This window comes from Bos indicus, chromosome 4 (assembly GCF_029378745.1).
Source record: "Bos indicus isolate NIAB-ARS_2022 breed Sahiwal x Tharparkar chromosome 4, NIAB-ARS_B.indTharparkar_mat_pri_1.0, whole genome shotgun sequence".
Taxonomy (NCBI): domain Eukaryota; kingdom Metazoa; phylum Chordata; class Mammalia; order Artiodactyla; family Bovidae; genus Bos; species Bos indicus.
This window is the reverse complement of record NC_091763.1, coordinates 75,296,555-75,323,675: the sequence shown is the minus strand read 5'-3', so window position 1 is coordinate 75,323,675 and position 27,121 is coordinate 75,296,555. Positions and strand designations below refer to the sequence as shown.

Genomic DNA, 27,121 nt, shown 5'->3' with positions numbered 1-27,121 from the left:
CTTCCTCCTACAGGTACTAGATTAGGGCCTTTGTATCAACATCAAAAATGTAGCAGTACCTATGATCAATACCACATGTCATTATTAAATTCTTAAAATCTCTGAATACAATTTTCAAGTCTCTGGGCAGAAATCAAACTATATTCCTGAAGGAAAAATATACAGTAAGTTTGTAAGTGAATCCACTCATTCATACATAATCCCCTTCAAACTCCCAGATAAACACACACAGAGGCATATTCAGACATGCACACACACTCATCCACACTTCCACACACCCTGTGGGGCACTTCTGTCTAACACCACAAACACTTGCCTCACTGAGGCTTATCAAGTTTATACTTTTATTATACTCTGAATAGAGGTGATATTTAAAGAGCAGAGAAAATGACTATACAAAGGATTTATAGAACATTCATTTACATACTGGATATATTCTTTACAATATAAGAAAAGTAAAAATATCCACTACTAGGTAAGGCAGAGAAGGAGACACAATGAGGTCTCTGATGCCAAGAATACACACGGAGACCCTTAAATGCGGTGTGACTTAACACGTTTACAGGTTAACACTGGAGGAATACAGCATAGGTTAATGAGCAGGTTAACAGGCTCTGGCTATGAGGCTATGATGCTAGTGGGGTGCAGTCCTCGTGCACAATCCAGCACAGTACCCCTGTGCCCATGGGCACCCCAGATGCCTGGGGATGTTGCTTCCCTGCCTGCCCAGAGCCAGTGTGGGTGGTGGGGCTGCCCAAGGTCTGAGCACAAAATTCACGGACTTGTCTTGTTCCATTTTATACATATGTAACACACTCTTGTACCAGCTCCTCAGAAACCAGGAAACTCGATTCCTTTCATTCCTTACTCCAGAGGGAGCCGGTTGCTGAGAGGAAACTTCCTTGACCACTGAGAGAAAAAGGCTCAGCTGCCAGTCAGTTTAAAAACCAAATGTCAGGGCTTGTATGATCTGGACAAGGACAGCCACGGGTGGGAGAAGGTCCCTCTGTGACTGGGGCAGTTGATGCTACTAAGTCCGGAACCCCTCGTGAGCCCTTTCTTCCTCTGTCAGAAGGATAAGGGACCTCGCCCGCAGTCTCTGGGTCAAACCTGTGGACCAGCATCTCAGGAGGAGGCCCCTTTGGGAGCCAGCACAAACCTCTGCTCCTCTTCGCTGAGTTCTGCTGTGAATGAAAAACTGAAATGCTAGATGCCCCCACCCCAGCGACCAAGGCATCAGGCCTCTGGGAGACACCAGCACACTCTTGGCCATGCCGCCACATGTCAGAGAAGAGGGTCCACAACGACCAAGGCAAACATTTGGCACAGAAACGAGGCACTTGTGTTGGTGCATCAATAGGAGCTAAACAGTGGACTCACCCACCTGCTTTCACACACACACACGCACACACACACACACACACAGTGCCCACTGGATTCGGTGGATCCCACCTCTGCTGTCGCTAACTGTCTCTGCCCCACTTTAGAAACAAAGACTCCACAGAGCACTTCAAACACTAGTGTGATGACTGCCGTGGTGATTCCTGGTGTTTGAAGAGCTGGTGCTTTATTTGGGAAGCGGAGGAGATGGACAGTTCTTTGGGGATGCAGAGCCACGGCGTGAACATCTGGGGCGATGGGAAGGAGACGAGGGCTTTATGACGATGTTGCCCAGCTCTGTCTCTTGCTCTGGGGAGCCTGCAAGACCACTGGCTTCTCCCAAACCTCTGACCACTGACAGATGCAGGTGGACAGACCTCTACTTAGCAACATGCACATCAGCATAAACAGCATGCCTGATTTGGTGTCTAAGATGATGCAGAAGAGCTGGGAACCAGTGTAGAACACCTCCCCTTGCTCAGGTGCCAGAACACATGGATCCCAGTGGGAGACAACAGGCGGGTGGAGACAGATGAGCACTCCCGCAGGTCAACAGTTCTGGGGTGGTGAGCTTTCCCAGGCCCCATGCGATACAGAGCAAGCCTGAGTCTCAAACTAATCATGTCCCACCTCTCAAGGCCTTCCTCCCCAGAAAGGCTGTATCTGCAGCCAGGAAACCACACGTGGATGGTCAAGTGTTCGGAAGGCTGCTTGTGGAAACCAAATATGGATGATCAAGCATTTGGAAGCCTGCTTGAGGCAAAGCCAGTTTTGGCAGCCGCCCTCAGGCAATGACAGCTGAGAGCATGGCCAAAAGAGTCCATTCTGCACTCCTGGTACATCTGACCGGGAGTAGACGCTAGTCTTAGAACCCTGACCTTGGCAGACGGCAGCATGTAGACACCAGTACAGCATAACAAAGGCAAACTGTTATCATAAATAACTTGGCAAAAGTAAAATATAAATTATATGGAAATGGGGCTTTTCTCCTATCTTCTCACTTTTCCCTCTCATGGCCCAGTGCGCCATTCAGACCTGGTATGTGAGCGGAGGTGGGGAGCTGTCCCCACGCTCGGGCTCTGGCCTCACCGTGACCAATGTGACCTTTCTTATCCTCGCCGCCCATCACATCGTCCCTCGCCCACGATGCCATAGTGCTCCAGGAGGGCCTGACCTGCACGAACCTTCAATCAACATGCATCCCCTTCTCAGGTTAATCAATATCTCCACTGTGGGAGGACAGAGGTCCTGGCGTGTCCACTGGCCAGGAGCGCTCTGACATGGCAGTTACGAGGCACTCAGGGCCACGGGGAGCAGGCTGGGCTCCCCTCCTTCCCATAAACACCAGAGTGTGAGGAACAGGGGTCCCCACGTCTCCTTGAATGGTTCCTTCCCGAGCGGGGACTGGATGGGCGCACCTGATGTCCAACATCCTCTGCCCAGAAATGCATCCATGAGCTGTGCCCCTCAACTGAGGCCACAGGCGGCAAGGTTGTTTGTTCTCATGTTTGAAAAGTCGGAGGAGCCCCTTTCCCTCCTGGTGCTGGACTACCAGGGTCACGTCGGCCCCTCTGGAGTCTCTGGGCTGTGAGGGCTCAGATCTTCTTAGGGGAGCCGATCATGACCTTTGACACGAAGTTGACAATGGCGCTGGCCGGCTGCTCGGGGTCATGCTCTGCAAACAGGTGGCACACGTTGTCCGTGGCACTGCCCTGCTTCCGGGCCACAAATCCAAAGACTCTGCAACAGGAAAGGTGGGTTAGCATGCCAGCCGAGGCCCATCCCTCCCACAGGGTGCACGCCTCTGCTTCTTCCCTCACCATCGTCGCCTCTAAACACCACCTCTCCAAAATCTTGGGGCGATATCCCCTGCCAGACACCTGCCCGTACATCCCCTCCATGCCGGCAGGGAAGATGCTGTGCCCAGACTTCGCAGGGGAGGAACCCGAGGAGCAGGGCTGGGGAGGGCCGGCCATGAGACTGGGACCTGAACTGAAGACTTGGGTCTAGCCTGGCTGGAACCCTCCAGATCTGTCAGCTCCTGGGCACCAGTCCCGAGTCTCTGGGGAGGACCCTTGCTCCACCACAGGAGCTGCCTGTTCCCTCCTCACACCATCAGAGCAGACGGGCGCAGACAGGCACATGCCTGCAGATGCCAGCACCCCAGCCTCGGTTCCTGGGGTTGGGGTGCTCTGCCTAGATGCCCACACTCCCAGCCACTGGGGCTGGAGGATGGGGGTGCTAAAAACACACCAGGGGCTCCCTGCCCAGGCCACATGTGTGCAGGAGAGGAAACCATTTAAAAGAACAGCACAATCTATTTTTTCTGAATAAGCTTTCATGAGCCCCAAACAACACAATAACTACCATTATCCAAACCCAAATCCCTGGATTATCCCTTATTTAAGGTCCTTCTTCTCTTTCTCAGAGAAATGAAGGATGTTTTTATCTGAGCTGAGTGGTTTCCACCCCATGGGAGGGACAGGCCAATGGCACTCAAGTGACCCTCCGGGGCAGCAAAGCCCACGTATGGGGAGCGCATTTGGTCCTAAGAGCCAGAGCTGAGGTGGCCTGGGGTAATGCCCCTTCTGGAGGGCTGGGGAGGCCTCCTAGCACTTTATTAGATGCCAAGACAAAGCTATAAACTCAAAATTGGAATCCCAGGAGAGGGCTCCTGCAGTGAGACATTTGCAGTCATCAAATTTAGGTGACATGGAGATGGCCACCTGTGGGGGTGTAGACAGCTCTGGGGGATCTGAGGTTACACGGGCAGCAGGGCTGGGGGCTCCCTCTGGTCTGGGAAGCACTGACGCCTATTGCACCCACACGGCCCTCCCTAACACACCAACCCCCTCCTCAACCGCCGGAAACGCCATGCAATCTGCTTCATGCTATTTATACCCTAGTTTATGGGTCAAATGGAAGTGTTGCTCATTCAGAGAAGAGCAAACAGAAAAGTTAACCCTTGGCAGGCCCCTTCTGCATAAAAAGAACACTTGCATTTTTGTTTAAAGCCAAACCCAAACCCATAAGCATTATTTCTCATCTTCCTCTTTGGAGATCTGGAGTGGAGTGAGTGTCAACTGAGAGAGGACACAGGCCAGCTGGCAACGTACCTCGAGCAAGGGCCGTCTGTGACCCACCTTGCAAATCAGAACAAGAGAAGAGTCATGTTAATTTCTTTAGTAACTTAAAAAGCCAAGGAAGCACATGCATCACTTAGTAGGGATACGGGCATCTTACTTTCTGTCCTGTGGGTCCAGCGCACAGAAGATCACGCTGCTCACGGGGTAGTGTCTCCGGAAGAAGAGCCTGCAGGGACACGGGGGAGCACAAGCCCGTCACTGGGGTCTTGCAGTGACAGTGCTGCCCTAGGAGGGCCCTCCATGAGGAGGTTTAGCGGGGGCAGAAGTCTATTTTATGCTTTTACTGGTCATCTGGAGAGAAGAGTAGAGTGTACATTTGTTAGAAATCAGCAGACATATGAAGCTGGGCGCTTGGGAAGGAGCAAGTCTTGGGGTGAAGGCAAGCACCATGAAGAGCAAAATGGAGAAACTGCATCAAACTGAGTGAGTCCTGGCCTTCCTGCCTTCATCCCAGGAAGCCACGAACTATCTACAGCTTTAGATGATTGCCTGTGAAAACGCCTTCAGTATAACCCAACATTCTCCTGCGAGAGGAGCCCAGTCACCCCCATAAGGGATCTAACGGCCTGCTGTAAACCATGCACATTAAATTCACTGGGAGGTGCTGCTAACGCCAGGCCAGTACAGTCGCTGGGGGAACCATCAGAGGACCCCTCTGTACTGGTTCCAGCCCCTGTCACTCGTCCTTTGCTTCATGGCCAGCCCTGTGTGCCCCACGCCAGCTGGACAAGTGCCCCCTCCTCCTGAGGGAGGTGGTGTCCCCAGAGGCCAGCATAAGGGAAAGGGATGGGTGGAGCCAGGCACCTTTCCTTGGGGGATGCTGAAGACACAGCCCCCTTTATCCAGCATCAGCTGTACAGGCATGTTCCGTCTGGCAAAAAGAAAGCTCCTGAGTGCTGTGGGCGCAGCCCATCCCCAGGGTTTTGTAAGCACACGGGGAAACCAGAGGTACACAAAGAGCACACCGGTAGCAGAAGAAAATAGAGGCTGCAAAGGAAGGAGCCGTGCTGTCCCGCCTGACCCTGTGTCCACGCTTCGGCCGAGCCAGGCTCGCAGCTTGTGTCTATTTCATTCAAGTCACAAACATTCCGAGCAGCTACCTCGGTGCAGCTTGAAAAGTGAGGGAACTGAGTGCAAAGCATGCGGGGCCTGCTGCGTGGACCACTAGGGTCAAGAGGGGAGCGAGGACCCAATTTGAGCGGTAGAACCCACACCCCACCCCACACTCCCCACCTATTTTATCCTGAGAGCAGTGGTTCAGAGCCCCTCCCAAGCCCGGGACTAGCTCTGGAACAGGGGCCACGCTGGGAAGAGCTCCTCGGGCACTGGTGTTGGCGCTGCCCTTCCAGCTGGTGTGGGGACTGGTAGCTGCCTACCCCTCGAAGCTCCTGCCACCACTCTGCTTTTTAGGGCAGCTGATCGGGCTCCTTCATTAACTACAGCAGGCCGTTTCCATTGCAAATAAAAAACTGCCTCCTAAATGCCTTTCATCCTGAGGTCAAAGGCTCTGCCATTGTTCTGTCCAGGCACCTAACCCTGCTCTGTGCTCCGGCTGGAGCTCCACAAGTGCCCCCCTCTCCCTGAACCTCCGCTCCCTTGGAACCCACTCAGCGACAGCTTGGCGGGAAGTCCCTGGACATTGAAACAGCATCTACTGCCTAGATGTTCAAATGTTGCTAACTAAGATATAGTACTATACAGTATCTAAATAATAGTTAATAATTATTGACATAAATTATTCTTTTATATTATACATTATATTTTATATATTATATATATAATATATATGTTAAGTTAATTAACATTAACTTAATACTGAAATAATATCTAACAAGGTCACACTCTTACCTGAAACAGGATAATAGTTATAACTTCTGTCATAACTGTTAGAAGTAATGACACTAAAGCAAAGATGAGTAGAGTCTATCATAGTCACGGAGTGTTTTTATAGAAATGACTTAGAAGATTTTTGCATTTGCAGATTACACACACACTGTGTGTGTATCTAAGAGATACTCAAAGATCTATGTATCTTTTAAAAATTTTTACTGATTCTTTAAAAAAACAGCATGTGGGCCAAATGTTAATAGTTTATATATGTCTCTGGGGACATACCGAACATCAGGACAAAGCACAGACTGACCAGATCATTGATTCGTTCCTGCAAAGCTCTGCCTGGTGACCACCACACGTCCAGGGGCTTGAGCAGAGCTGGTAGGAGGTCTAACCCCAGGTGAGGCCAGAAGCCTTGCCCGCCCACCCCGGCAGCTCGGCCGCTGGGCACACTCACTTCCTCTGGTTGTCCGTCAGGGTGATGCCCTGGGCCGACACCTTGAAGTGCACGACTGTGGACAAGGGAGGTGGCTCCTGGACTAGGGTCATGCTCAGGGCCTTCTGGATGGCTTGGTGGCCCGTGAGGGACTCCATCTCCACGGAGTTCAGGTACCACACATTGCAGGCTGGAAGACACAGGGGGAAGCGGCGTTAATGCGTCTGCCAGACTCAAGGGCCCTGGGGCTTACGAATGACGTGCATAAATTCATGGCCAGGTGTATCTGGGGCAAGTGCCCTTTATTTCTAATTCCAAAGGTGTAGACAGCAAGTGACTCAGAGACACACACACACCCAGCACTGGAGTCAAGGAGACTTCGCCCACTGGTCAGGATGTGTTTCCACCTCTGCTGAGTTATTTATACCTGGCATCCCTGGGGGGATGGGGGGACTGAAGGCACCTCCTCAGTCTCAGTGTGGGCCTGGGTGGGACGAGAGCCCAACCACACCTGCAGTTAAGGAAACATCCCGAGAGGGGAGCGTGCAGTCTGGACCCTGACTATCCACCCTGCAAGGAGTTCTAAAAGCACAGGCATCCAGAAAGAGCTGCTGAGAACGAATGACTTGCAGTGACTCAGAATATAGTTCTGTCCCAGGCAAAGAGCTGGGACAGCCTGTCCCATCCCCACCCTGCAGGGGGCTGGGGGCTTGTCCATTGCCATCACCCCTTGGAGAGGCAAATAGCTGATTGTGAATGCGGCTTTGTAAACAGCCTGAAGGCCTTTTGAGCCTAGCTCCCTGCATAAGTCAATGGGTTGTTGTGACCACGGGACATTCAGACTCTGCCTCAAGTTCAGTTGTGTAGGAGCCATGACCTCTCCTGGCCACTCCCCAAGGATGTGATCCCCCCAGGAACAGAGCCGCTCTCATTCCCCAGTCTGCCAGATGCAGCTCTGAGAGTGAGTAGGGGTATCTTCACTCCATCTCTAAAGGTCTCTAGATATTCACTAAACAGAAGTGAAAGTGCTTTCCTGTGACTGGATCGATCAACCAGGCTGTGTCCCCACCCAGGCTGTCTTCCTTTGGGAGAGTCTCCCTGGAGGCCTGGCCGCGAACTGGCTCCGCTTCCACCCCAACTTCTGAGACTGAGCAGCAGTCACACCTGTTGGCAGGTGCGCTGCCACATGACCACGCAGGTGGGTTAAGAAGAACAGAAATAAAGTACAGTGTCCCTGGTGTCAAGACGCAGGGCACACCCACAAGAACCCTGTGGCCTGTCCACAGCCCTCTTAAGCTGGGGTCGCTAGGACTGCGTCTCATGCTGCAAAAATGGCCTGGCCTGAAACTAATAAGCAATTACAGCAAGGCTGCAGGATATAAGGTGAATATACAAGTTAGTCACTTCCCTAAGAACAAGAGGAATTTGGAATTAAAAACACAATCCCAATTTATATTAGCACCCCCAAAATGAAATAGGTATAAGTCTAATAAAATATTGTATGTACAAGATCTATATGAGGAAAACTATAAAACTCCCACTGATAAAATCAAAGAACTAAACTAAATATTCCACATTCATGAATGGGAAAACTCAATATATAATTAAGATGTCAGTTCTTCCCAACGTGATCTGTAGAGGCAATGAAATCCCCATCTAAATTGTAGCAACTTACTCTGTGGGTATGAACAAACCTACTCTAAAGTTTATATGGAGAATAAAAGACCCGGGGAAGTCAATACAATATTGAAGGAGAAGAACCAAATGAGAGGACTGATATATTAATACCTGACTTTAAGGCTTACTATAAAATGTCGGTAATCAAGACAGTGTGGTATTGGTGAAATAATAAGACAAACAGATGAATAGAGGAATGAATAGAGTCCAGAAATAGACCCACATAAATACAGTCAGTCGACCTTTGACAAAGGAACAGAGGAGATGCAATGTAGCAAAGACAGTCTTTTCCCACAAATGGTGCTGGAACAACTGGACATCCACATGCAAAAACAATCAATCTAGACACAGACCTTAAACCTTAAACCCACCAGAAAAATTAACTCAAAACAGAACAGATGTAAATGTAAAACGTAAACTATAAAACTCTTATAAGACAGGAGAAACTGAGATGACTTTGGTGATAACTTTCTAGGTACAAAAGACAGGATCCATGAAAAGAAGTATTGATAAACTGGGCTTCATTAAAATAAAAAACTTATCTTATGCTCTGAGACACACTGTCAAGAGGATGAGAAGACAAGCTGCCTCCTAGGAGAAAGTATTTGCAAAAGACAAATCTCACAAAGAACCAAAATATACAAAGAACTCTTAAAATTCAGCAATAAGAAAACAAATAACCCTATTGAAAAATGAACAAACAACTTTAACAGACACCTTACCAAAGAAGATATGAAGACGGCAGACAAGTACATGAAAGATGCTCCACGTCATATGTCATTGGGAAGATGCAAATTTAAATGACAATGAGATACCACTAACCACCTATTTTGAATGACCAAACTCCAGGACACTGACAACACCAACTGCTAGGAGGGTGTGGAGCAGGAGGGAGTCTCATGCATTGCTGTGGGAATGCAAAATGGTGCAGCCACTCGGGAAGACAGTTTGGTGGTTTCTCACAAAATGAACATACTCTTACCATATGATCCAGCAACTGTGCTCCTTGATACTTATCCAAAGGAGTTGACAATTATGTCCACATGAAAACCTGCATGTGGATGTTTATAGCAGTTTTATTCACAATTACCAAAATACGTAAGCATTCAAGATGTCCTTCAGTGGGTGAATGGATAAAGTGTGGTATATCCAGACAATGGAATATTATTCAGCACTAAAAGGAAACAGCTCTCAGGCCCTAAAAGGACATGGAGGAATCTTAAATGCATAATACTAAGTGAAAGAATCCAATCTGAAAAGGCTCCACATACTGTATGATTCTAATCATATGACACTCTGGAAAAGGGAAACCACAGAGACAATAAAAGGATTGGTTTGCCAGGATTTGGGAGGAGGGATGAGCAGGTGGAGCACAGAGGATGTTTCGGGCAGTGTAACTATTCTGTGTGATACTACAATGGTGGATACATGTCATTAAACATTTGTCCAAATCCATGGGCTTCCCAGGTGGTGCTACTGGGAAAGAACCCACCTGCCAATGCAGACATAAGAGACTCAAGTTTGATCCCTGGGTCCGAAAGATCCCCTGGAGGAGGGCATGACAACCCACTCCAGTATTCTCGCCTGGGAAATCTCCATTGACAGAGGAGCCTGGCGGGCTAGAGTCCATGGGGTCTCAAGGAGTAGGACACGAATGAAGCAACTTAGCACGCACGCATGGAATGTACACCAGGAGTGAACAGTAATGTAAACTATGGACTCCGGGTGACTGAGATGGGTCAATGTAGGTTCATCAGCTCTAGCAAATGTCCCACCTGATGGAGGATGTTGTTAATTGAGAGGCTGTGCATGTGTGTGGGGACAGGGGGTATAAGAGAAACCTCTGCAGCACCCTCTATGAACCCAAAACTGTGCTAAAAAATAAAATATATTAATAAGAAAAGAGTGCCCCCAGTAGCTTGCTGTCTGGGGGTCGGTGTCACCCTGGGTCAAACTGTGGACTCATTGATCACTTTACTATATATCTGCTGGAGGGACACGTTACCCACAGTCTATCTGACCATGTCCCCAAATGAAACACAGGTTGTGACATTTATACGACTGAATTTGGTCTTGTTTGGCCCGTGGAGTCCTGGCCCTGCCGCCAGGACACTTGCCCCGCCACCCCCAGCCCAGCCCTGTGGTGGCTTGTACAGAAGGAAGCCTCCCCTGACACAGCAAGGAAAGGAACCCAGCCTGCAGGCAAGAAAGGAATCCCACCTCTGCCCAGGAGCCAGTAGGAGAGGAAAACACATTGAGGACTGACCTGCCCCTTGCTTTAGCAGCTCGGCCGCAGAGTTGGCCGCCGTTTGCTGAGGATTTTCAGCTATTTCCTCCAATGGATCTGTAGGAAGAAGGAACAAGAAAATGCATGACAATGTGGATGCTCATGACTGCATCCCGGAGGGTGACAGGCAGGCTCTGCAGAGCTGGGCCTTCCTCCTGGCAACAACAGCTGCACCCAGAGAAGCCATCATCACACTTCAAGCAAAATCTGGGATGGCACAGGCCAGAAAATTACCCTTCTCATCTATGAATTAATTTATATGAACAATTACATTTTGAAACGTAAGTCACATCTACCTATATTTTAAATTAATCATCTTTCTGGAACATAATGCAATTATGTGAACTTGAGATGGCCTAGGAAAGCAGGGATATGTCTGATCATATGCTGTGGGTGCTATTTTTAAAAATTCTTTTCCCATGGATAGTTTGAAACAAACACAAAGGTAAACAGAATAGTTCATCTAGCACCTAAAGTCAACAATATCAACATTTTTCTGATTTTGTAGAATTACAAAAATGAAATGTGAATGACCTTGCAAGGTCTCTGAGTCCAAGCATTTTATACTTCTGAGCTATAGAATCTTTGCTCCACAGAAGCTTTTCACAAAGCCATGATATAAAGATATGAGTGGAGGCTGTAGAGGCAGTGGGCCACCTCTTACCTGACCTGGCCACCTCTTCTTACCTGACCTGACCTATTCAGGGTTTACCCACAGACATGTGATGGAAAGGAAGTTTTGTTCTGATTTTTCTCACTGAATCTCTATGGATTCCAACACCTTGTGAATGACCCCACACAGAGAGCCAGAGCAGCCCTGGGGCCCCGGCAGCGTACCTCTATCCGGAATGAGCAGTTTGCAGGGCAAAGCCAGGGGCGTAATGGAATGCTGACACACCAAAGCCGTCAGGCTCCCTGTGAATGGATGAACAGCAAACAGGAGTGAGCACAGCCCTAAATACTGCATTGCTCAGTTAATTCATCTACTGAAAGGAGGCTGCTGTAAAGCATGTCACCTTATATTTTTAGCAACCTACATACTCAATAACTGGGAATTTGTGCAAAGCTTCAATGAAGCAGCAAGTCCAGCAGACAGCAAAGGGGCAGGTAATAGGAACTACAGATGATTCTCACCAAAGATATGCCATTGCCAATTTATAAAAAACAAGTCACACAGTCTGCTGATTCTGAGACCGCCCTCACCGGCACCACCAAATCGTCTCTGTAGGGCGATGCTTTGGTTTGCTCAGGCTCTGCCTGTGAGTGCATGCCATCTTTTGGACACGCCTGCAGGGTCAAAAAATATCTCTTCTCACAGGGAATCTGTGCTTTCCTTGTGCCTGGTGGACTCCCAACCTTGTCCATACTTCTCTGCTTGCCTGAATAGACCATACCTAACGGAACCTGCATTTCCAATCCTAGCATGGTGCATTTTATTTGCCTAGTTTTAAGAATGCTTTTAAGAACAATTTCATATCCAGTTTATTTTAGAAATGATAATTGAGGGATCTAAAAATGGGGATGAAAAGCAGATGCTCTGAGTGAAGCCCCAGCAGAGTGATGAACCAAGCAGAGGGAGCTCATGCTCATGGGTTCAGACACCATGTCAGGCGCTCAGCCACTTACCGAAATATGGTTCATTGGAGCACCCTTTCAACCGCACTCCTTTTGGGGTACACTCAATCAAAAAATGCCGAACAAGTTCATTGGCCAAATCTCCAGCTGAGGGGAGAGATTTAAAACAAAGAGAAGAGCATTTTTAAAAATGAGAGCATGGGAGGATGACAGCACGAAGGAGAATCTGGCCCCTGCAACAGGTAGGCTGCAAACAACCACTCCAGAAATAGCAGCTGGATTGCAGGGCAGTGTCTGAGCACTGCCTGGATGGGCAGCTAGAACTCCCTCCAGTGACCACGGCTGGAGGTGGAGGAATCCTTGGGAAAGAGCTTCAAACATTCTGCAGAATTCCCAGTTATGGGAATGAGCAGCTAAGAACTGAGAACATGTACCTCCAGTTCCTTCACCTCATAAGACAAGAGCTTAGAAGGACCCAGACACAGCATGATGGCCAAGAATGAATCACTGGAAAGAGCTGGAAGGGTGCCAGTCTTCCGAGTAAGATTTAGCCAGGAGTCAGCTACCAAGCCCCTCCTGAAAGCAAGCCCTCTAATCATATTGCTACTACACTGTGTTCATGCCAGCCCATGAGCCCAGAAAGAAAGTGCATCCTGAAAAACCACAGAATGGCAAACTGTCTGGTGGTGGAAAAGTACTAATAACAAACAGAATAAAAAGAAGTTACTGCTGTGCTAATGAATCCCACAGACCTTCATGCTGTGCTGTGTCTCTCCCACCTCCTTCAGCACCCTCCCTGAGAATGTGTCTCCATGGCAACAGGTTTCCATGGGAATGTGTCTGCTGTAACTTCTAACATTTCTGATGGCCAGGTCTGCTAGAGGCAGGTTTGGGCCCCACACCTGGCCCACAGCAGGTTCCCTAATGATGCTTATTATAAACAACAGTGACAAATATCAACATCAGTGTCAGCATTTCGCAAGGGCAGTATAGCTGGTAGGAAAGGAAATGATCAGATTCCATAAAAGGCAGTACTGAATAAAAACGGGGAAAGGAACATTTTGCCATTCAGCTGTGGGAGGAAAATGATCCATGGCTTCTAAACTGAAGGAAGACCCAGAGTGTGGTCTGGATGCCAGTGGTGAGAAGTGACTCAGTGGGAAACCAGCTGTGTAGGGGTTTGGAGAACAGCCCCCGCCACACGTCTGTCGCTGTTCTGTCTCTGGGGTACCAGGGGTGGCTGGTGACTTGCTGGGCTTTTTCCTGGTTTAGTCAACTCTCCTCTCAGATCTGTCCTTACACTGTGAAATCCAAATACCAGATCCAAGGGCTGGTTGAAGACTTGGCAGCCAGATAAAATTTCACCAAGAGGACACCAGCAACGCTGCATGTCCAGAAATCTGCTATTCTAAAATCCTCTATTCTGTTGCCTTCGCCTGAAGACTGAGTCAATATTGACCTTAGAGGCAGGATGTACACCTGGAGGTTAAGAATTATACACCACCATCTGTATTTCCAAAAAGATAACACATGCAGGAAAAAAAAGTTTTGGCCTAGGTTTGAAAGCTCCAGCTGAACACCAAGGGGGCAGAATCTGTGCTCATTCTGGTCCATCCTTCCCTCACCCAGGTGAGTCCAGGTGCCCAGCAAGAGTCATGTGACCTGCTGACATTCCAGCCCACAATCTCCATTTAGGGGAAAAGAATCTTTTCCCTTTCCTTAGAATTTGTGGCATAGTTGGTAAAAAAAAAAAAAAAAAAGGCACAGAGGGCAGGATGAGATTAAAAAAAAAAAAGAATAAACCAGAAGCCATATATTAGGGGACAGAGGAAGGGAGAAAGTCTATTGCTTTGTTGGGAACCGAGCTTGTCCCTGAGGGAGCAATGAGAAAAGACCTGTTGATTTTGTATTTGAATGGGTGGTTATCAGCATGAGCTCAGGAATTGTTTTAGATGGGTTTCCCAGGTGGTGTTAGTTAGATGAAGAACCTGCCTGCTAATGTAGGAAACGTGTAAGAAACATGAGTTCTATCCTGGGTTGGGAAGATCCCCTGGAGGAGGAAATGACAACCCACTCCAGTATTCGTGCTTGGAGAATTCCATGGACAGAGGAGCCTGGTGGGCTGCAGTCCACAGGATTGCAGAGTCAGACACAACTGAGTGACTAACACTTTTACTTTTCACATTCCCTAGCTCAGGTCCTAGAGAGGAGTGATACTCTGACACCAAACTAGAGATTAGATTTTGGTTTCTAGATACTATTCCCCAATATAAAGAACCAAGGATCTTTAGAGAAATGGCCGGAGCAGGGGAAGTACAAGGTAAGCCTAAAACATGCTTGCTTTCAGAAAGCTGGAGCACTCACGGGCTAATGGGGGTAGGTCAGAAGGACACGGGGTCACTGGAAGGGCCTTCACCAGTTAAATGCAGTATCCTCGAAAACCAAAAGCCATGGTGGTGATGGATCATGAAACTCAGAAAAGGGCATGTGGGGGCTTCCCACAAGGCTGCCACCTGTGGTTGGATACATGCACGTCTGCGTCACAATAATGTTTACTTATGCATGTAGGCATCGCAAACGCTTTTGTACCTGGTTATGTTCATAACTGAAAACATTAAAAAGGTCAGAAGACGCCCTGCCTGCACTACACATTATTCAGCTAGAATTTGCCACCAGTGCAATGTTGGACGAGAGACAGAGGAAGTCTTTGTCCTTTTCCCTGAGAAGGCGAGTCTCAAGACTTCAGGCTCGCACTGGCCTCACCTTCAATCCATCAAAATACTCTACAGGGTGTAGGAACAAGAACCGTGTATACTGTATGCCACCTTCTATGTAAGAGAAAAGGAAAAATGCCTATTTGTGTGCACTGAACAAACAGTGAGAAGACAGGAATTTATTACAGATGTTTACCCACAGGAAGCAAGAGGGGACTAAGACAGACAGGGCTGAAAATGGAAACAAAGACTCCTGATCAGAGGCCTTGCTTTATTGTTCTGTTATCTGAACAATGGGATGGATCACCCATCAAAACAAGTTAAAAAAAGAAAAAGGAAATTTATAAATAATTAACCTTCTTTCTTGAGCTAGGACAGTACTTACTAAAATACAGCCAAAAAAAAATAAATACTAAGAGGAAAACCTATGAGTGCTGTTGCAAGTCACCCACCACCTCATGGGAACAGAGGGAACTGACAGGCAAGGCCCCGCTGAGCAGAGCAGGACCCACCTTTCTTGTTCATCTGCAGGACAGAGGGCGGGGGTGTGGCCACCTTCATGGCCAGGCCGTAGGCACCTCGGAAGGAGTGGCTGTCCCTGACGATGAATGACCCGGGCTCCTTGTCCTTCAGCATGGCGATGGCTGCAGAGGGGAACAGACAGACGTGAGTGTCTGTGGGGGACGCCACGGCCTGACTCCACTTACGGCCGTGACAAGGGTAAGGGAAAATGCAATGACCAGAAGTTCCGTGTGGGCTTGACTATTTTATTTTACAGGGTGGCCCGTCCGTTCAGATCACAAAGGTGCTGCCTTCACACGCAATTCCCATTAACCCCACAGCATCTTTGAAGCCCAAATGAGGACCCCACCTGACAGCCCAGGAAACCGAGGCCCACTGGTTTCCGCATACAGTTCGTGGAGCAGGAAGTCAGGCAGGGCTGCCACTTGGTCCCCGGCGTGGCCCTGCCCTACGGCTCCCTGCGTGCACTTTCAACTTTCCATAGGAGGAAAGAAATTTCCAATCATACTTTCTGAAGACTGTGGATGTACCCCCAAAGTTACTGAATATTTAATAAAGTCCCAAGGTTCGGCCCAGGGGATGGCCATAGGTAGCCCTCCGTCCCGTGGCTTGGAGGCAGGGGTGGCAACTGTGGCCAGCTGTTTCCAGTTTGGACAAGGCTGTGAACCCCATCTGATGTGGCCAGTGAGGGCCATGAAATGCACTTGGCACCACACCTGCCATCTGCCCCAGGGAGGCTGGAACACAGGTAGCTCTAATATCCCTCCCATTGAAGCTCAAGGTCCAGCCTCCCAGGTCCTGGACTCAGGATACAGGAAAAAAGAGGGATGGGTTAGCATCACAGTATCCTCAGGTTGATGCGGCCCAGACACCAGTGAGAATTTTCTCCAGTAACCAGAACACCTCTCAAGATTTCTTTTATACATTTTACAAAAAGAAAACTAGGGATTTAAAGTATAAAGCACTATACACTTATAGCCATGGAAATGCTGCCTTTCTGTAGAGCCCAGGGCCCTGTCTGGAGTAGAGTGGGCCGGACATTAACCTGGGAGTGGCTGGAAGCACCATCAGCAACAGAAATAACCCCAAAGAGCCCCCTGTTCCAGGTCCTCTGTGTACCCTGACTCCAGCCCCACCCCACAACATGGCATTTGCTTGGCTGCAGATAAAACAGCCAGTTTCTTCTACACCTTTTTCCATGCACTGCCCCAGCCTGTGGCAGGACAGGCCCCAAGCACGAGCTTATGCGCATGGTGGGAAAGAAGCAGAGGAAAGCACATGCTCTCTAAGGGGAGGGGGTCTGGTGTGACCCCAGGGGTGCAAGCCTAACACGTGGAGCCACAGCCCACCTGCTGCTCTGGTACCCGCCCCCCAAGACGGGTGGGGAACAGACACCAGGGACCCAGGCCCGTGAGCAGGTCTTGTCTCATAGCATGTTTTCTGATTATGGGAGCTGAACATATGTTATTTTTTTAAAGTAGGGGAAAGATCACTTACAGAAGTCATATTTTTCAATTGTGATAACCAAGGCTTTTCTTTGTCAGTCATGATTTTACTTCACTGTGGTACAAAGAAGTGCCCCAGCCTTCTGGGCAGCAGACTTCTGGGTGGTGGAGAGAAGGCTGGCTCCTCTCTGGCCCATTCTACCCTCTCAGGCCTCCCCTCTCCACCCATCACCAGGCCACCTGGGCACAAGAGAGCCTGAGGGCCATGCTGGACTCATTGTTTCTGAAACAGAAATGAACCCTTGCTGAGGTTGTGAGAACGAGCTAGTGTACCTTCAGGGGCAAAGCCAGGTCTGCCGTGTGGCTGCAGGGGCAGCAGCCACATCCTTACCACCTCTCTCCCTGCAGCTGGAGCTTTCAAGGATGCTGGAGCAGAGACCAGAGAGCACAGCTGGCACAGTCATACTTAATTTCTACTTTAGGCTTTCCCTGGTGGTACAGTGGATACGAATCTGCCTGCCAATGTAGGTGACATGGGTTCGATCCCTGGTCTCGGAAGTTTCCACATGTTGCGCTCAGAGCAACTAAGCCCGTGAACCACAACCACTGAGCCCAAGTGCTGCAAGTACTGAAGCCTGAACACCCAGAGTCTGTACTCTGCAACAAGAGAAGCCACCACAACGAGAAGCCCATGTACCACCACAATGAAAAGTAGCCCTGGTTCGCTGTAACGAGAGAAAGCCTACATAAAGCAACGAAAACCCAGTGCAGCCAAAAATCAATAAATTTAAAAAAATTTTCTACTTTACTTTGGAGCCCCTTTTCTCCTGAGGTTTTTATGTTCACCTTTAAAAAAACTCCCAAGGAACTAACCTTTCCATAGAAATATGTGAACAGTTGTGCCCCAAAACAGGCAATAGGTTTTCTCCCCCTCCTCCATCTCCCTGAAATTTCATCACAGTTCTTCCAGAAAACAGCACATCCCAGCAGTTACAACAAACCCACAAGAGGCGTTCTTCCATTTGGAGAAGTTGGCACACCCACCAGAGCGTTCGTTTGTGTAGGTGCTGTCTGCACAAAATATCCAGAAAATAGAAGAGGTTCCGCTTTTGGAGTTCAACTGGGAAAATCAATGCCCCATGCACGTATTAGCTATTTTGAGATGGGATCCACCCCAAAGAAATATTTTTAAATGTGTGGCTAAGGATTGGGGGCAGGAGGAGAAGGGGACGACAGAGGATGAGATGGCTGGATGGCATCACCGACTCAATGGGTGTGAGTCGCGGGCGTGAGTCTGAGTGAACTCCGGGAGTTGGTCATGGACAGGGAGGCCTGGCGTGCTGCAATTCATAGGGTCACAAAGAGTCGGACACGACTGAGAAACTGAAGTAAACTGAAGGTGGCTTAGACAGTAAAGAATCCACCTGCAGTGCGGGAGACCCAGGTTGGATCTCTGGGTTGGGAAGATCCCATGGAGGAAGGCATGGCAACCCATTCCAGTAGTCTTGCCTGGAGAATCCCATGGACAGAGGAACCTGGCGGGCTACAGTCCATGGGGTCACAAAGAGTCAGACATAACTGAGCAACTAAGCACAGCAAGATTAGTCAAATGACAACAATAACTCCTACTGCCTAGCAGATGCCAACAAGGGAGGTTCCCTCCACCCAGAGTCTCTCCCCCACACCCTATGAGGCAGGCTGTGCCATGCCTGTCTTGCAGGACCCATCAGGCACACTCCAACCAAGCCCGCCTCTTCATTCAGAGGAGACAGTCCAGCCCAGCCTCCACCTGGTCTGAAAGACTGAGCCACTGGAGTAGGATGGTCTATTTAGAACGCTCTAGAGCAAGGTCCTCAACAAGCACTCTCAGGGTCTGTCGAGCTGGATGAGGCACTGAGCACTAGAGCTAAGGACCACAGTGAGTGGGGTTCTTGCAACCAGAGCAGGGAGGGGACGGGAACGGAGCATCTGGCCACACCAGAGCCTGAAACGTGGTGAGTGCACACAGCACAAAGGCCAATTCAGGGACTCAGAAGCCTCTCGGGGCCAAGAGGGCTCCCCCCACATGACATGACAATTGGTCCATTGAGCTCATGGGAAGAAAGCCACATTCTTACCATTTTTATTATCTGCCTAATTGAGTATAAGAATTTCTATGAAAAAGTTGGATGGCTCTGTTTTCCAGGCATTTAACTATTCACATCCAGGCATTTCTGAGGAATTCCCCAGGAGAGCAGTTCCTAGTTTCTTCCCCAAGTTGAGATCCCAGCCCTGAGTGGCGGTTCACCATGCGTTTAGCATGCCTGGCCGCTGGAACACCCGCCATCCCCTTTCTCAGTCCAGCACCCCCAGCCACCCACCCCGGGGAACCTCCTTCCTGGGCATCCTGACCAGCGTCTGCCAGCCCCCCAGCCAGTTCCATGTCATCCTCTCCAAGAGACGCCTGGGAGTGATGAGCCCACAGGCGGCCGTGTCATCACCTCCAGGGCGGACAACAGCATCTCGCAGGGACCCCAGGAATTTCTGCTGAAGGAGTGAGTGCTGTTTGCCTAAGGGCCGGTCCCAGAGGGACCGCCACCAATGGCATGCCAGCTGCCTTCTGGGACATCTCTTACATTCGTGTTCTAGTAAAAAGTGACATGCAACTTAGCTGCTCAACAGTAGTAACAATTTCTCATATTCGCCAGCTGCCTTAAGACTGAATTGCACACCCAGAGTCACTGTGCTGTGTGTGAGAGCTGGGCTAAGGCTGCTGGCAGTCTGTCCTTCCGATGTGACACAGGCAGGTGTGCCCATTAATAGGAAAGACACTTCTTCCCCCTGACTTCCCCCTGAGGCTGGGACCCGTGACATCTCATCACAATCTGCGGCATCGCGGGCAACACCGGCCAGACCTTGGCTGGTGGAATTGCACCCAACACTGGAATGATCATGGCTGGTGCCCTTCCTGGCTGGCTCCCTCCTTAGGAATAATGTTTTCCAATAAAAACTTAAAGGTTGCAGCCTTTCCCCTGAGGTAGGTAATGAAGTGCAGGCCTTGCTCTAACGCATCCATCCCCAGGTGATGCCTCCCCGACGCTCCCACCCCAGACACAGGGTCCTCATCCGGCCCACGCACCTTGCTCTCTGGAGATGTCCGCCTTGTACCAGAACTTGGATGTGTCCTGAACAAAGTTTACAGACACGTGCTTATCACCTGGATTATCTGCAAAACAAAATTTAAAAACAGTAACTATGAAGGGTGTTTTTTATTGCAACCTCTCACCTCAAAAGGACCTAGAAGTTCAAAGTCCCACCCCAGGTGAGAGCGCTCTATTTACAGGGGAGAAGCCTAACACGGAGCAGGGAGTGGCTGTTTGATAACAGAAAACACAAAGAGAGCAGGACACCTCCACGATCGGGCACCCCATTTCACCCACACACAGTTACAAAGACAGAAAGCACGCAGAGCAAGGCTGACGTCCCTTACTCCTATCAGTGTCTAATTCTTTCTTCGACACTTGAAACATGAGATAATTAAATTTCAAATGTATTTGTTTAAAATTTTTTTTAATTACTATTACAGAACACTGACTCCAAGTGAAAAAAATAGAACCACCATGGATGTCGGCATTTTCTGCTGTTGAACAAAATCTAATGCGAATAATGCAGAAGTGTGTGCATGCTCAGTCATATCTTACTCTGCAACTCTATGGACAATAGTCCACCAAGTTCTTCTGTCCATGGGATTCTCCAGGCAAGAATACTGGAGCAGGTTGTCATTTCCTCTGCCAGGAAATCTTTCTGATTCAGGGATCGAATCCACGTCTCTTATGTTGCCTGCACTGGGAAGAGGATTCTTTACCCCTAGGGTCACCTGGCAAGCCCAGGTGAATGAAGAGGCAGCTCCAGATTGGTATTTTCCTTTGGGCTAGGCTGAGATTCCCTGGCGGCTCAGTCACTGAAGAATCCGCCTGCAATGTGGGACATGTGGGTTTGATCCCTGGGTTGAGAAGATCCCCTAGAGGAAGGCATGCCAGTATTTTTGCCCGGAAAATTCCATGGACAGAGGAGCCTGGCAGGCTATAGTCCATGGGGTCATAGAATCAGATACGACTGAGTAACTAACTTTACGTTTATTGCAGTGAGATGGAAAAGCACCCTTGAAGGCTATGGATTCTTCTCTCAAGGTACTCAGCCCAGTAACAGCACTGGGGCTCACTGGGCAGGCCGAGCCATAACCCCAGGGTGCTGCCCTGCACGAGTGCAGGCTTGAGCACAAGGATAGGCCCCCTACCCGTGGAGATGCACCTACCTGGGGAAGGTGCTGCCCCCTCGGCAGCCTTGGAAAAGTCCGGGATGATGTTTGGAAAAGGGATGCTCATGGTACTCCCGCTGTGAGGACTGGAGAAGCCGCTGGAGGATGGCGAGACGGAGCCAAAAGACCGATCTCCCTCTGAGGTCCGCTTCTTCTCAGGAAGGGGTGGCTGCCCGGGCAGAGCCAGTCCCGGGCCCTGCAGGACCGGGCTGTGGTGGCCGCTGTGTCCAGGTGCCACCGTGAGAAAGCTGTGGGACAGGAAGCTGTTGTCGGCAGCCTCAGCTGCCGTCAGTGGGTTGCCAGGGGCCTGGGCTGCTCCGTGGGAATTGGCCAGCAAGGCCCCGGGGTCCTCCCCGGCGGGGAGCCCACCTCCCGCCATGGGGGCAGTGCTGAAGCTCAGGAAGGCCTGGTTGCTCGGGGGACCCAGAGCTTCCGGCGGCTCCGCCAGGGACAGCTCGGGGCCGTGGAAGGATGTCTGGAGGTCGGCAGGCGGGAAGTGGGGTCGCGCGGGGCCGTCCTTGCCAGGCCGGCTGCCCCCCAGGAGGGTCAGCGTGGACTTGGGGCTGGTCTCCACCCACTGGTGCTCAGCTGAGGAAGGGCTGTTCAAAAGACAAATGGCGAGACAATGACATATCCAGAGAGAATTAGCAGTGGTTAATTAGGGGAATTAGTCTAATTAGCCTGGGAATTAGCATCAGTTCCCACATGATGCGGACGAGAGGCGGGGTACTGAGGTTCCCCTTGCAGCAACGTGGGGCTCCCCAAATATCAGAACTCAGGCCCTGCTTCTCCAGCCTCCCACCTGACCATTCACCCCAGATGCTCAGTCCACAACCTCGAGGAGGGGAGGCGGCCCTCCCTGCCTCTACAGCCTGCGTGCCTTCCTTCCCACTCTGACCTGGCAAAGTCCCCTCTTCTCTTCAGTTCAAGCTGCAGCTCCACTGTGTCTGACTTTGAAGTCCTCCCTGCCCGTGTCCATGTGAGCACAGGGATTAGCGTTGTCCTTCCCCTGGTCCCACCACACAGGCACCACCCATGCATCTGCTTAAACCCCCTCCCCCTGGGTTCCTCTTCCCCATGCCCAACATCCTCACACAGTCGATTTTCAATAAGTGCTTGCAGGACCACAAGCTAATTAAGGATACCAGTAAGAACACAAGAGATTACCATATCAGAAATGGGAAATTCCAACAGTAAAATACTGGAGGAGGTTCAAGAAGGAGGGACATAGGTATATCTACGGCTTATTCATGTTGATGTTTGGCAGAAACCAACACAATACAGTAAAGCAATTATCCTTCAATTAAAAATGAATAAACCTAATTATAAAAAAATATTGGAAACTATATTTAGAAATATAGAAAGACAAGTAACACGTATATCTCACTAGCAAACACATACTTGCTGTGTGTGTAACGTTAAGCCCTGATATGCAACGTGCCCCTTTTTTTGTAGAGAAATGAGGTGGGATTCAGGATGGTAACTGTAGAGCAATGTACCCACAAGTAAAACACTAAGAAATGATTCCTACCCTGAGCATGTGAATTTGCACAAGGGTAGTCCTTTGTGAAGCAGAAATAGGACATTTCTCTTTGTCCATGCACCACCCCCCCAACACCCAAGGCTTTCCCAAACACTAGCACAAATTCCTTTTTTTCCCCCGAGAGCAGTGCATCCTGCCTGCTCTCCCCACCCCCAACCTGCAGCCCTGGGCAGGCCCGCTCCTAGCCTGACCACTGCACCCCCCTTTCCAGCCTCAGCTCAGACAATGCCATCACGGTCCTTAACTGGCTGCTGTGCCCAGACTCTAAGAGCAGTGTGTTCCTTGAGCACCCCACCTGCTAAAAGTGAAGGTGGACACAGGAGTTTTTATTTTGACTGCATTTTTGAAGACCGATGGCTGTCAGTGCACAAGGCGGCCTGGTGTCGTGTGGAGGACGAGACCCCTGCCCCCCTCTTCCCTCTGTGGTGTTCAGGCTGGGGTCTGTAAGAGCAGCCTGTGTTTGGTTCAATGGCCACCTTACCTCCCTCTCCTCTGGCTGGGGCTGTTCCCAGAAATGGTGCAGGAGGACGTGAATGCCCGCTGGAAGGAGGGCGCCGTGGGCATGTCGGCCCGGAGCATCGTGGGTTTGGGTCCAACAGGGCTCTCTGACATCCCCACAGAATGACTGAGAATCTCAGGGCAGCCTCGGGGTTCTGGAGCAAGGAAACATGAGCAGACTGTAAGCAGCAGTGCCACTTACGAAGCTTTCTGCTGCAGAAGGAGGTGATCTGACTCCACCAAGTGCAGCCTCCTCTTTCCCAGCACATTTCCAAAGGAGAAACATCTGGCTGGTCCTTGCAGCTGTCAACACATACTCATGAGTATCATCAGTGAGTAAGCTGAGGGCCAGTTACTCTGATACACTTACCGCCCCGATGAGATAAACCATTTCTCACTAGAATCAGCAAGGTCTCCATGCAAACCAAAGAAAGTGCAAACCAGCAGCTGTGGGGTGGGTGGGCAACTGATGAGTCTTGTGCTTTCAGCTAACACTTTCCTCCCCTAACACAGCCCTGCCTGCAGTGTCTTCACCCCCACGAGGTGCAGAGACCACTTGGCCTGACTCTTGTCAAGGGGTGATGAGAAGCCGAATACCAGGAAACCCTGCCTGACACCTACAAACCCCAGGCAACTTCACATGTTCCACTGACCAGATGTCCACCCTGCTTACAGTCTAGCATCACTACCATTTCTGGGTATTTTTAAAAATATGCAAAATATTTTTAAAAACTAATTTTTGAGAACTAGACAAATCTACCATGGTCAATAAATAATAATAAAATAATACTGTGAGAAATACAAGTTATTTTGCTTTCTGCCTTAAAACAAGGGAGGATTGATCAGAAAATAATAAAGCTGAAAAAATTTCACGTTACTCATGTTACTCAGCTCTATCCATCATAGTCCATCCACCTATCTATCCATCCATCCATCCATCCATTCAGCCATCCATTTATCCAACCATCTAACATCTATCAATTTATCTATACTTTTTGGACACAATATAAAATATTTATTTAAAAAACTGAACAGGCATTCCAGGTAACAAAACAAAAACATAAAAAACAAAACAAAAAATGAAAGAAAAAAAAAAGAAAAGAAAACACACCCACAGGTAATACAAACACTGGCGTTAAAAGGCACAGATTTTAAATGGGAAGCTGCAGTGGCTTAGTGGTAAAGAATTCACTTGCAAATCCAAGAGATGCCAGAGACGCAGTTCAATCACCGGGTTGGGAAGATCCCCTGGAGGAGGAAATAGCAACCCACTCCAGTATTCTTGCCTAGAGAATCCATCCCATGGACAGAGGAGCCTTGTGGGCTACAGTCCATGAAGTCACTAAGAGTCTGATACGACTGATTGACTAAGCAACCCAGCACCAAACTGAAAATGTTTCAGAAAATATAAGACAAGAGAGAATTTCACCAGAGACCTGGAATCCATTAAGAATAAACAGAAAACCTAAAACTTAAAAACACAATTAATATAATTAAGCCTTACTTAGGTCAATAATTGTATCAGCAGACTAGAGACAGCATAAATGATGACTGGTCCAGAGAAAAATATCCAGCCTGAAGCCATGAGAGGAAAAGAATGGAAAATACAGAAAAGAGGAGAAATATATGTGAGATATGATGAAAAATTCTAACACATATAATTGGAGTTTAAGAAGGGGTAGAGAAATTCAATAAGGCAGAATCAATACTGGAAAATACTGAGAATTTCCCAAAACAGACTAAAGAAATCTAGTGTAAAAGTAGTGTAAAAACTAGTGTAAAAAAGCCACAAGTGTAAAAAAAAAATCATGAAATCTAAGCAGGATAAATAAAAAGACAACTACACTTATTCACTTAATAGTAAAACTTTTGAAAATCAATGACAAACTTAAACAGAGCACTTGTCCCATTTTGGGAGGAAGGTGATATCCAAATTCTGTGTTAATTCTTTTAAACCTTTAGTAAACTTTTGATCACAGAAAAGTCGAGTGCTACTGTTCTATTGGTACAAAATACACTGTAAGCCCCTGGATGGACGCTGTCTCCTGGACCCAGCTGCAAATGCTCCATGATCACTCAGAGCTGGGTGTGCTAACGTCAGTGTCACACACAGGGCTGGTGTGTCTCCTGCTATGACTCACCTATAAATTACTAGAGCAGATGCAGTCATCCTATTTATGCTGTTTAACTGCCCCTCGTGCAAGCACAACATCCTACGGCAAATGTTCTAAAATAAATGTTTGTTGAATTAATTAACCAAGAGGATGGTCTCCAAAGCCCATCCTTCAATATTTCTGATTGAAGTGGGACAGATAAGCAAAGATGCATGGTGTTTCAGATATTTCTCTGCACCCACACTTCTCTTCCTGATGATAAAGTTATATCTTCAGTTACATCAGCCTGTGTTCATTTTCTACTTCAGAAATGTATTTGCTGAGCACCAGCTAGCTCTTAGCACTCAAATCAGCATTGCATCAGGGAGCATGTGAATTGCAGCCTGTGACCTGCAGGAGGAGATGTTTCTATCTAGAGAGAGTTCGATTTCTGGAGGAAGCGGTATCTGACAGTATCTTGGAAGGCTGGTGGGATTCTGACAGCCCAAAGGGTATGCATAACGGTGCACTGGGCACCATCCAGGGGCTCCGTGCTCACAGGGTAAGAGGAGCCTCCACTGTTCACTGCTGGCCCCGCCACTGAACTGGCAGCTGGTGGGAGCTTCAGGTCAGTCACACTATGAATGAGTTAGCAGAGGTGCAGAGGCAAAAGTACAGGGCAGGAGAAAGGATGCAGATATGGTTCAGGAGACTGGCGAGAAGTGAGAGGACGCTGTGCCCATCAGCCTACGGTCCCATGTCAAGGAGCAGCACAGACCCAGCACGTCAAGGATTGGAAAAATGGTTTGGGACTTCCCTGGTGGTCCAGTGGTTAAGAATTCACCTGCCAATGCAGGAGACGTGGGTTCGATCCCTGGTCCAGAAAGATTCCACAGGCCGTTGGGCAGCCAAGCCTGTGTGCTACAATTACTAAGTTCACATGCCCTAGAGCTAAAGTGCTACAATTAGAGAGTAGCCCCCACTTGCTGCAAATAGAGAAAGCCCACATGCAGCAGTGCAGACTCAGCTCAGTCAAAAACAGATAAATAAAACAATTTTGAAAAGAAAAACGGTTTATCCATTAAGTCTAGCACATCTGCTTCAGGGCTGCTTGAGTATGTCATGGGCCATGAGTGAATGGCACGAGCATGCACACAGTGCCTACTCACAGGGTCAGTTCCTCTGCCACCAAGGTTGCTCTCGGTGGTCCCCATGCAGTGACAGGGGCTGCGTGTCAGCGAGTCCAGGGGCCATAGGAATCCCAGCTACCTCAGGAATCCTCCACCACCCTCAAGTGGTGCACAGGAGTCCCACCAAAGGAGAAGAAGCCAAAGGAAAATGAGATCCCAGTTTGTGCTGTTATCACGCTGCCTGTTCCAGAAAACAAGCACAGTGCTTTCCATGAAAGTGGCTTTGTTCCTAACTCAGCTAGAGCCAGCTCTGGGGCACGTGGCTGGGTTTGGTGCCTTCTGCTCAGATCAGCTCCTGCCAGGGCAACAGGATTTAACCCCTAAAGGAGTGGCCCAGCACCTCAGAGTGGAAGCCCCGGCTTCCTGGTCCCTCCGTGTGCTCAGAGATGTAAAGGGTACTACGAGTGGGGCCTCGTGGGAGGTAAGGGCACACCCTTCATTCTCCAAGCAGTGGGGCACTGCCCCTAGCCCCACTGTAAATCTAG

The 27,121-nt window shown here is 49.1% G+C and overlaps 1 protein-coding gene across 11 annotated transcripts in view; it reads right to left on the bottom strand.

The window, feature by feature from the left end:
- Positions 1 to 321: 321 nt before the first annotated feature.
- Positions 322 to 27,121, bottom strand: part of TNS3 (tensin 3) — a 222,781-nt gene continuing 195,981 nt past the window's right edge. For all 11 annotated transcript variants that reach the window (XM_019958904.2, XM_070787988.1, XM_019958902.2 and 8 more), the window contains 11 exons: positions 23,337 to 23,508; positions 21,310 to 21,911; positions 20,134 to 20,220; positions 15,561 to 15,692; positions 12,386 to 12,481; positions 11,597 to 11,674; positions 10,739 to 10,816; positions 6,817 to 6,985; positions 4,624 to 4,692; positions 4,497 to 4,523; positions 322 to 3,120 (listed from right to left, as the gene is read on the bottom strand). In XM_019958904.2, coding sequence (XP_019814463.2) covers positions 2,976 to 3,120; positions 4,497 to 4,523; positions 4,624 to 4,692; positions 6,817 to 6,985; positions 10,739 to 10,816; positions 11,597 to 11,674; positions 12,386 to 12,481; positions 15,561 to 15,692; positions 20,134 to 20,220; positions 21,310 to 21,911; positions 23,337 to 23,508 — 1,655 coding nt within the window. In that variant the 3' untranslated portion in view covers positions 322 to 2,975. The remainder of the gene's footprint in view (positions 3,121 to 4,496; positions 4,524 to 4,623; positions 4,693 to 6,816; positions 6,986 to 10,738; positions 10,817 to 11,596; positions 11,675 to 12,385; positions 12,482 to 15,560; positions 15,693 to 20,133; positions 20,221 to 21,309; positions 21,912 to 23,336; positions 23,509 to 27,121) is intronic.